At 40.1% G+C, this 11,325-nt stretch overlaps 1 protein-coding gene and 2 long non-coding RNA genes across 10 annotated transcripts in view; 1 reads left to right on the forward strand and 2 right to left on the reverse strand.

The window, feature by feature from the left end:
* LOC126925679 (alpha-mannosidase 2) overlaps positions 1 to 11,325 on the forward strand; it is a 167,931-nt gene that overhangs the window by 151,686 nt on the left and 4,920 nt on the right. For all 7 annotated transcript variants that reach the window (XM_050741478.1, XM_050741480.1, XM_050741484.1 and 4 more), the window contains one exon: positions 10,728 to 11,196. In XM_050741478.1, the coding sequence (XP_050597435.1) occupies positions 10,728 to 11,196 (469 nt within the window). The remainder of the gene's footprint in view (positions 1 to 10,727; positions 11,197 to 11,325) is intronic.
* Positions 4,096 to 6,046, reverse strand: LOC126925710 (uncharacterized). Of its 2 annotated transcripts, XR_007714080.1 has the most exons (5): positions 5,724 to 6,046; positions 5,437 to 5,632; positions 5,052 to 5,137; positions 4,327 to 4,742; positions 4,096 to 4,242 (listed from the first exon to the last, which is right to left on the reverse strand). It is a non-coding gene; the product is annotated as an uncharacterized LOC126925710 (long non-coding RNA). The 2 variants fall into 2 exon arrangements; XR_007714079.1 differs by having other exon boundaries at positions 5,437 to 6,046.
* On the reverse strand, positions 8,382 to 9,649 carry LOC126925713 (uncharacterized). Its single transcript, XR_007714083.1, has 3 exons — positions 9,526 to 9,649; positions 8,826 to 9,105; positions 8,382 to 8,744 (listed from the first exon to the last, which is right to left on the reverse strand). It is a non-coding gene; the product is annotated as an uncharacterized LOC126925713 (long non-coding RNA).

Genomic DNA, 11,325 nt, shown 5'->3' on the forward strand with positions numbered 1-11,325 from the left:
TTATAGCGTCGGATCTCAAATTGACTTCATCTCGCAGGCAACGTCGAAGTTACCAACAGAAAACATCCTCGAACCATTTGTTCACGGGATGAGCCGTCGAGAACCGGCAGAATCGGCCGGGCGATAAAGGATCGAGAGATCTTTGGAAAGCTCGGTATCTCTCGGTGGATCCAGTGCAAATATCGCGGGAGAAAAGCGTTCATGGCCGCGTGCTATCGCGCAGCACGGAATTTCTGCTCTTCTCTAGCTGCTAGAGAACACAGGAATCCACCGTTGGAAATACAGGGAAGCGCAATCGAAGGGAAGTCCTGGCGGCAATATTACGTGGCTGAGATCCACCCACTTCGGGCTTGTCGGGTGAATATCCTCGACGAAAGCTTCTCCCGTGTATAAAGGATGTAATTTAAGTCCACCAGAATACGCGGAGCATCTCTCTGCGATCCTCTTTCCTTTGGATTCTCTTTCCCATTGATCTTTTTTTCTTTTATTTTTTATGATTCCAGCGATAACTCGCTTCTGAGATCCTTTTTGTGCCGATTTCGTTGAGAATCGAAGTTTGAAGAGGTTACATGTGGTTTGATATGCAAAGAATTCATCGAGTGTAGCTGAGTAATTTTTTTATGGTCTAGAGCCTCTGATTCCTTCATTTTCATTGCTGGTCTATGCGATAAGATCTTCTTCTTAATTGATTTTATGTGGAATCGAAGTTTGGAGGGGTTGGATTTAGTTTGAATGAATAATGGGGGTTCGTGAGATCGATTAGAGTAAGTTTTTAAAGGTTCTGATGGATGTTCTTCTTCCTGATCTTCTTTTATTGGTTCTTTTGATGGTCCACGTGATGGATCATAGTTGGGATCCTTTTTCGAATTCATATTGAGTTTGTATAGGTTGAATTAGGTTTGAACATAAATTAGGAAGCTTGTAGACCATCAGTGATAACATTTTGAAGACTTTCAATATCGATCCTTCCTTTTAAGCTGGTTCTGCATTTTTTAAATCAAACTACTGTTATTACTTGCAACTGTGTGATTTAGCATTTTGTGATTGCTGATTTTTACAGCCTCGTGCGCGCGTCTAAATTATTTCTCCATCCAAATATACACCCTCAGCTTCTAAAGCATGCCTTTTGCAAACGGATCCCGTGGTCCCCTTTTAATCAGATTACTTGTGTCTTCCTAACCATCCACCAAGGAGAACGGCTTATTACAATCGCTTCGAAACCTCCCCAAGCGTCTCGTAATTAGGTTTCCCCTCTTTCCCTCCAAGTATCGTCTGAGAAACAGGCGACTAGCCCCCTTTGAACATCTCGAATCGCAACTTTTGAACATAAATGGCACCAGGTAGAGGCGGAATTACATTTGAAAAAAAACAAGGACGCCACTTAATTGCGTTTCGCGGGAGTAATCGTCGAGCTTTTCTTCCGGGAGAAGTAAAGTGTCGCGTGGATTCCTTTGTGCCACGCCAGGCGAAATTCGCCCATTCCTTTGTCTCCTGTTTCTGCTCGAAAAACAACCTGACGTTTGTCGTGGTCGCTTTGAAACTTGACTGATCGACAGAAATAAATAACTAATGCTTTGTTTTAGTCCTTTTTGCAGCTTGAAGAAAGTTTCTCATTTGTGAGTCAATCCTCAATATCTTTAAGCTGACCGAGAAAATGTTTTCGATGCTGCAGTGTCGTTTGGATCCGTGAAAATGTCGTTAAATGATAGATTTTTAGGTTATTTCCTATACCAATCTTTAAACGTTTATTGTGGTCGTCTTAAATGAAAGTAAAGGAAGGTTAGGTGGTGAATCAGGTTGGTTTGTAGGTTAGGTGTATGTGAATTGTCATTTCAGGACTACGAAATTGTTGGAAATGAGGATCGAGATAGAACGTCAGGTTTGAGGTTAGGTTTTCACGGTAGGTGGCGCACATAGGCAAAATTATGCATCTCGCAACGACAAATCCAAGCGTCACGGATCGTAAACGGATAAGCGTAATTTACGATCACGAACGCGTCTAATTCCGATCGCACCTGTTCGATCAATAGAACGATTGATTTATCGAAGCCCACGTAAGGGGACAATAGCGCCGGCCAACGATAATAAACCACCCCATTGTTTAGCAGAGGAAATCGCGAGCTATAGCCGTCGTTGAGCGGCAAATTAATTATCCGTTTCAGATAACCAATTCCCTGACGGCAGTTTATCCCAATCAGGTCAAAGCTTTTACTTTGAAAAATAGATTTAAACAGTTTAATGTTTCGAAACTTTTAGGTTCGAATCAGCTATAATTTATTACTTTCAGATTCAGGCATAGGGTTAGGTTATTAAATATTAGTAATAATTAAAATATTATAAGAAACTCGATATGCTTTTGAGGTTAGAAAACATATTTTGGCAGAAGGAGAAATGAAATGTTGTTCTGGAAATTGGAAGTGTTCCAGATTTTCATTTATGTCTCTACAATTTTTAGGCTTATATGGTCAAACATAGCCGGAGGTTAGGTTAACCTAAAATTACAGATGAGCATCAATTTTTTCGCGAAATTGACGTGTTAGTATTAGATTGGTTCGAAGAAACAATCTGCCGTGAAAAAACGGAATAAAAGTAAAAGGAATTTCACAAAATTATTCGAACAGGAACCGAAGCGTACTAAGATGGATGTTAACAGCTGAGATTAAAGCGACATGGAAGAGCTGAGTTGGTGGATTAAGCGAGCACTAAAATCCAGAATCCTCTAAAGTAATGGGAGATAAGGGATGGAGAAGAGGTATCGACAATTGCAGAAATCGAGATAACCGCGATCCTGGCGTCGAACACGCAGGAAGCCCGATAATAACCGGAAGTGCACCGGGACGAGTCCATTACCGGTCTGTCCCGAAACGCCGAGCTCGTTTCGGTCGGTCCCTGAGAATTAGCAACAGCTAACGAGCCCCGTTATCTACGTAATCGATTCCATCGCGGAAGATTCGCATCTTGCGCCAGCTAATTTCCTGCCCTAGACCGAGATTATCCAAAAAGTTTCAAATTTTCAGAAATAATTTTACAAATCTAGGTTGAACAGAAATACGTTATTAGACTAGCTGCATTCAACCGCTGAGTATAAACCGGGTATTATTTATAGGTTAGGTTTGGGACAAGGTTTTAACCATGACCAGATAAAACTAGGTTAAATTAGATTAGACTCAGATAGATGATAGGCATGATACCATGTCCAGGTTAAGTTTGCCTTAGATCGATTTGGATTTGAGTTTGGATTATGATCTTAGACATACCAGGATACTATATATATCTAGGTTAAGTTTGAACTATGCTTAGGTTAGATTTAGGCTCGAATCTGATTTGACTAAGATCGTGAACGAGATCAAGATGTTTGTTCAAGCTTAAGTTCGATCTGAATTAAATGTTAAACCTGAGTCAATTATCAATTAAATCTGATCTGGAATCATTTTTACATTTCATAACTTTGATCGTGAAATATCATCGAAATATTATTTTTAGGTTATGTTATGAATCTAAAATACAACGATAGATTTGATTTAATATGTCTAAAATGGTACTATATTCGATATAAAAATCGTCATCGTCGATCTCTATAAATAAATTCTTCGGCAAAACTGCCTATAAACGGGAAAGTACTTTATTTCTCTTCTAAGACTACGTATACCTTCCTATAGCATTTCCTAGAGTCTGAAGAAGCTGGTGGTATCTTTGATTCTGCTGAAATAAGAGCAACAAGTGGCGCGCGGTATTTATTATCCTTCCGTTTGCTCGCAGCTCTTCTGGCTGACTAATGCGACGCCTCGCTACTAGACGAGTCTGTCAGTGATAGAGGTCGACGTTCTATCGAACGGTACAAGTAGTCGCGGAACGTGTCGCGTCAGACGGCTGCCAGTAACGTTGGACGTTTTAAGGTCAGCCAACGTAGGAGGTGAAGGCTGAATTATTAAAACAGCAATGGGCGATTCTCCATCGTGCAAAATATATTCAAATTGAAAAGAACATTAATCTTACGAATTGTACTCGGCTGAAAGGTTCACTGAAAAATGAAATATACCTAGATGGCCTGTCAGTAATATCGAATATACCATCTATAGATTTAGCTCTGACTCATTTTGCTTGAAATGACATTTACTTATATTTCATTGCCCTTTTCTATATCATAATATATGTTTTATCACTTTTATGTATTTGGTTGGTTAAAAACATTGTTCGAACAATTCTTAATCTGTTACTTATGCTTAAATTACAGTACAGATACTGCAAAAATAAAAAGAAGGAAATTCACAAATTTCAAACCAAAAGATATTGATATTGCTATACAACCATAACTAAATTTTATACCTTCTCGATCAATTCTTTTCTTATTGGAAATCTTCTCATCTTGAAATTTTTTCAAGAGAAACTTAATTCGATTGCAAAGTTTTTTATGATAATTTCTTTCGTACGTGCGGATCGTTTCGGAGGAAATCAAGGCGTCGATTGGAAACCTAGAAGCAGCTTCGACGAGGAGCCTGCCCTTTAGCGATACTTGGCCTGGATGAACTTGGCAATTCCCTGGAATTAAAGCCCAAGCGTGCTCCAGAAACGTTCGAACGACGATTCGTTATCCCCGAAAGCGCACTCGGTTCATTCCCCTAACTTTTTCCAACTCGTTCGTCGGTCACTCGCCCTCCTCCTGTCCTTACAGAACTTCCGTGACGCTCAAACTTTTTTCCTCGCATCATTCTCCCCTTCTAATCAAGCAGGCTAACCTAAAACTTGATTTAACAATTTTTTAATCCTCGTTTATTTTGACCAAGCCAATATTTATATATGAAAATCAGTACATAAAAGTAATCAATTTTATTAAAGGCAAAATATAAAGTTATACCAAAGAATATTAAATTTTACCAAAGCTTGGCAGAAAAAGGAAAATTGGCAAAAGATGTTACCAAAATTAATGCAAACATTGATGATTAGGATTGGACATTTAATCCTAAGGAATTGGCAAATTATAAATTTGAATACTGTGCAAAACTATTTTCTGTAAACTTCTCTGTAAATTTATTTTTAACAATGATTCATACCTTAGGAACTAGAGGAATTAAGAGCTTTTCAGAAATCATTGCTTGTTGCTGTTCAAAAATCAATTTTCCAGCATCACAATGTCCTGCTATAACAATCATAGAAAATAAAAATTCGTAGATCCAATGGTGATCGAATTACGTGCTCAAACATCGTCAAACATCGTCAAACATCGTCAAAAAAAAAGCAGAGATTTATTATTGCGCGATAGTATAGTCTGTTCCAATTTAAGTCACCGAATAGAACGTCTCTCCCATTGGAATTGTTAGGTTCATCCATGCCAGTCAACAGGATGGTTCCGATCGTGTAGCAGGGAACAGTCTACGCGCGCGATAACTCGTTTAATGCACACATGTCATGTCTAATGGGTTATAATCAGTGGAGTACCGGCTGAGTGTAGTTTAATGGTTTGTTCGCTCGCATTAGGCCACGGCACACCCTTTCATTCGAGTTCTCCTGCGTTCCCCTGCTCTTCAAACCTCCTTGTACACACTTTCCCTTGCAATGGCTCCTCAGCAAGTCTGCCAGGGTCTCGGTTTTTGCCTCGTTTCCTCCATACTTATTGTACTAAATAGCTTCGCTTCTGGATATGAAATTTCATTTAAGATGATTTAACATGAATATAAATTTACATTAGTCCACATAAGTACTAGATTACAATTGAATTACTATACCTAACTATGAAGTTAAATAAGTGGTCGTAATGGGACAGTTTATAAAATTGCGGTTCCTATAATAGCAGCTCATCAATTTTCTTCGCCATCTAATAATAATGTTTTCACGTAATAGAAGCTCACGTTCAATGAATTCTATCGAGATATGTATAATTTTATGTGCTACACTAGATTGAATGCGTAGTAGTGATACTTGTATGTGAATATCAGTGTGTAGAAGTATATGTGTGCGCGGTGTCTCGAAGACAAACGAAGGGAAACTGTTCAGTCGGTTAACAGTCGGATATGGAAGAAAGTGCTGAGACGCGTGCAAATCTGTATCGATGAATATCTTAGAAATCGCTCATCAAATAAATATATAATTATTGTAATATTAATTCCAAGTGTAGATTTAGTATTCCTATACCATTATTTTGGCTATTAAGATCCAAAGTTCTCGGCAAATTTAATCGGCAAAGGCTCGGTTAATCAGGCGTGAACTAAATTTTCGTTTCAATAAACGCGGTTGAGATAGACGCAGCTCTACCACAATGGTCTGGATATTACATTCGGTTTGAAATATCGCGTCCAATCGCGAATTAAACGTAAGCAAATTAACATATAACAAATTCCAACGAGATACATGCCATCCGCAGGTAAAAGGAATTTCTTGAAGAAACGCGTTAATTAATTTCATCGATCTTCTGACTCCTCTTATTTGCATGCTTTAATAGCTGAATGGGAAACTCGTCGTTCTTCGAATCCTGTTACGATCTCCGTGGATTTGTGGTCGGGGACGTTCCTTCGAAACGTCTGCAATAAACTGAAAACTCTGTGGAAGCAGCGAGGAACGCGCAATTTGCGGGCCAAGCCGGCTTCCTCGAATAATTGACGCAATTTCGACGCTACGACCGGCGGCCACCGATGACTCTGTGAATGCGGATCGTACGGACTAACGGACCGGTAACAATCCGCCAGTGGACGTTAATGTTTAAGCACGCTCGAACGATTTCGAGTAGCGCGCGTCTGAATCGAAAATACCGGCCCTAGCCCCAGGAATTGCTGGCGTCCTCGCGACATCGGGCATTAGGAAACTCGAATTAGTTTCGAGCCAGGAACGCTTAACCACTGTCACGATTATTCATTTAACTCGCCTGCCCACCCCCTACGAAACGGGCTACGACTCTGTCGAATTTATTTGCCTTCCTCGTTTTATTTTATTATTACTTATTTAATTGAGAAATTGTTAGAATGCTTGCACCGACCAATTGCTAATTTCTCATTGAAATTTTAATAGATTCACGATGACGTATTTTTATATTGAACAATAAACAATTGACAGCAAGAAATATAAAATAGAACACTAGATGAGTACAGTAGAGTGTAAACGAAAAAGGTTGGTTATAAGTCTTGTTAATTTATCGAAAATTTGACTCTATTTTATGCTTCCTGGTGAAAATAATTCGGTAGAAAATGGTTGAGATTCTTCTCAACATAAATTCGCTTCTAGTGGCGTATCAAGTCCCTTCATCAAAGTAGAGAAGGCCACGAGCAAGATGAAATATAAACACTAACTGCTTCTCTTCGCAGTATTAATGTTTATGAAAGCTGTTGGAATGTCGTTCGTTCATAAAATATAAAACACAGTGCTAGAATTGCGACCTGTGTTTTTTTATCATTTTTTTCTTTTTTTTTTTTTTTTTGTTTATATCTTGCTTTCAATCCATAGCTTTCAATAATTGAAACAAACAAGCTGCGTAGTCTGGCGAGAGGGGGGGATTCGTTCAATCTGTTACGGTTAACGAATAACCACGAACGAAAACTTTTACTAATTTTATATAACGTTACTCCTCTTCTGTCGCAAAATCTCGAAAATGTCGATTTTCACCGCAACGAGTATAAATGTCGTGGAATTTATCCGCACAGGTTATCAAAATTAAATCGATGGATTAAAATATTTAGGATTAGAATAAAAAATTATGTCCAAGTGGTTAGAAACGCTAGTTGCTCCAGTTAACTGGTGTTCCCTGGTTAATAAGTTAAATTTGCCGAATTCGCATTTTCGTGGAATGTTCGCCGTTCCAACGATAAAACTGAAACTTCGAAACGGAAGGTTGCCTTCCGTGCAGATAAACCAGACAGATACCTCGAGGACGTTCGGAGGAGAAACTGGGTCAATCCGGATGGAACATTTGGGTCAGCCAGTCGGAAGTCCCTAAGGGGTACACGATAAGGCATGCCTCAACGAATTTATGTGCCGTAAATCGAACGCGTAAGATCACTCCAGGAGTCGTAGCTCTTCGTTCATTGGTAGCTTAGCCCTGATAGATGGTATTGGTTATTAATAAAATTAAATCTGATCCGGTCGGCGATCGTTTTCATTAGCGGTCTTCCAATTGTTCCACGCCCAACGAAATGCACTTGGATTTGCACGCGTGACGCTCTCGGGTTGCCTATTGTTTCCGGGGGAATAGCGCAGAGCGAGCCCCGCGGCCACCATTTTCGATTACCATTTCTCTCTATTCCTATTAATCCGGTGTTTCAATCTTTTTCTTTGCAAAAACGCCAGCAAGTATTGTTTCCGCGTTTTTATGAGAAATCCAAGTTACGTCGTCGTCGTATGGTTGGTGTTATTCCTGCAATGTATTTCTCTTATTGGAAAATTATAACGCGTGCGTGTGATGATGCTAATTTTGTCTATGATCTTTCTAACTTTGTACAAATTAATGGCCAGGCATATGGTCTTTCTACGTGGCTATTAAACAGAAGCTTTCCAACAACCGTTATGATGTTAAAGAATCAGAATTAACACTTCCCACAAAACTGTTTGAATTCAGCATTTTGTCATTTGGATCTACGTGGCTATTATTATCTTAGTGGCTGATCTTTGAAACCTCGAAACCTCTTTGAGTTTCGTAGAATTGGTAGAATCGTCGTGGGAAAAATATTGAGCGAATGGTTGGAGAATTTGAACTGAACGAGCCCCTTCGTTTTCCAATCCACTTTCAAGTCGTTTCGAAATCGCAGTGCCAAAAAGCAGAACTGGAAAATGTAAATTGATTGAGAAGGAAGATCGCAGATGAGATATTGCTGGAGAGCAATGTTGGTCGTTAATGAGCTAACCTAAATCCGCAAGAGCGTTGTACTTAGGCCAGGAAGAGCCCATAGAGAACAGGCTGCATCCACACGACAGCGTGCGTTAACACGCACGCTTAGCTGCACATCGTTGCATGCACAGCAAGTGCATCTGTTGGTTGTTGTTGTTGTTGCTGGGCTGTTCTGATGTTCGGCCATGCGCATAGGAGAATCCTGAATACGAATTCGGTTTCGCAGGAATTTCGGGGACGCTTCAGACGATTGCATTAGCCTGATAATTGGACCTGTCTCCGTTTGCCTCTTTCTCCTAAAACCGTATTAACTCAATTACGTACTGTTCTTGGAACGGTATTTCGAATTTAATTTATTAAATTTCGCATTTCTCGTTTCTTTTTATGTGAAACGAATTCTGTAATTTTCATGCATAAACTTGAAAAAGTCAAAGAATCGTTTCACGATAAAAAAAAAGAAAAAGAACAGTTTATCACGACAGTCCAAAAGCTCGGCTCTGCCCAGTAGTTCATTTTCCACGTCAGAAGTCGTGCAGATCGCAGAGAATTCTATTCCATTGTACGCGAGCATTTCATTGGATTCGATCAACGATCGTTTATCGAGGGGAACTAGAAGCCCGTGTGAATTCGTTTTCCCTTCGAAAATACAAAGACCAAAGCGACGTCGGAATAAAATAAAGAAATACCTTGCTACGATTGCACATCGAATACCGTACCGTGTTCCTTCTCTCCATCTGCAATGTACACATTTTTCTAAATCGTTTCTTCCCTCGACCAACTCACGTTTCTCCATGAAATATAGTACAATTTCTGACCTATAAAATTAATCACGAAACTCTACTCCGTTCATAAAACAATTTCTAATTAATTTTTATCAGACGATCAGCGAGAATGAAGCTCGACCATAAACGCAGTTTATGGAGTTAATAAACGTAGATAAGCAGTCGTAGACCTAAGGATAGTTACTGTAATCGACGCTAGAGGCGCTGCGAACCATATGACACCATAAATTGTCGATCGAGAAACCGAAACGCAGTCTCTATCCTGTGGCAACGGATGTGGATTAACTCCCCCCTGTTGCACAGGGTCAAAGGGGGTTGTTTGGCCGGCGAGGAATGTTAGGAGGGTGAGAACTGATAAATAGGCTGCGATTACACCGTCCACTACGACCACGTATCGAAACGGGTCTCCACCGTGAGAAATCGAGTCTAAATTATTGAATACCTCTGGTACAATGGCCAACCAAACCTGTTACCATCTTTTCCTATCTCGTTCTTCTTTTTCCCAAATAGTCACACTGTTTCCTAAATCAACCATACTTCTGATAGATGATTTATTTGATCGACTGGAAAATCCTGGAAATGCGTTAGTAGATAGGATACAGATTAATTTTTGGACCCAACCGTTTCGAGAATAATCGATAAACATAAACACACACACAGACACATATCTTAGATTTCCACTTTTATAAGGAACTTGCATCGAATCATACTGCGCGGATTCTACTTGTTTCGCCTGAAAGCGCTCAAGAAGAAGCTCCTGTTCTCCCGTGGAGCATGAGCTTTTAAACGAACCCCGGAGATATTTACACGGCGATAAGTGTCTCGTGATCGGCGGTACGAACGAACGGCACTCAAAAGACGTTCTTCGAATTTAACGACGCTGTTCGCATCGATCCTTTTGATTTGTACAAGACCTGTGTCTGTCTTAATGAGACCTGCAGAAGCCTCAAAAGATTCACCTAACCGTTCCCAGGACATTAAACGGCCGGATGGCTTGCCAGTACTCGGCATACCAGAAAAGCCGATTATTCCGCGGCGTTGCTAACTATTGTGCAAACTGAAGCTCTTCATTCCCTATTCACAGCCTGCAGACTGGTGTTTTTTAATTGTCCCGATTCATGTCTTTTTGATTCCAGGTCACCAGTGGCTGAAGACGAACCTGGACGTGATCCCAGAATCTGGTTGGTCCGTGGACCCTTTTGGTCATGGTGGTACTATACCATACTTCCTGAAAGCCTCTGGAGCTTCTGGTACAGTCATTCAGAGAATACACTATGCGTGGAAGCAGTGGTTCGCCAAGGAACAGTACGGTGACTTCATCTGGATACAGCCCTGGGATCAAACCGGCAAGGCTGATATGTTGACTCACAATCAACCGTTCGATATCTACAACATCAAGCATTCCTGTGGTCCACATCCTCATGTGTGTCTGAACTTCGACTTTAGGAAAATTCGTGGAGAGTATACTGAGTATTCGGTCAGGGCGGTGGAGATTACGCCCAACAACGTCAAACAGATGGCTGAGCTACTTCTGGAACAGTATTCTAGGACCGGATCACTGTTCACGCATAATGTGGTGTTGATGCCGCTTGGGGATGATTTTAGGTGAGGATTAATTCGAATTTTGTGATAGAAATAATTAGAGAATTAAATAGATAATTATCACTTTTGAAGTTGTTTACTCGTATTGCAATCCAATTTCCTTGAAAATGTGAAACATTATACTGCATAAAG

The sequence above is a fragment of the Bombus affinis genome, chromosome 16, assembly GCF_024516045.1.
Source record: "Bombus affinis isolate iyBomAffi1 chromosome 16, iyBomAffi1.2, whole genome shotgun sequence".
Lineage (NCBI taxonomy): Eukaryota > Metazoa > Arthropoda > Insecta > Hymenoptera > Apidae > Bombus > Bombus affinis.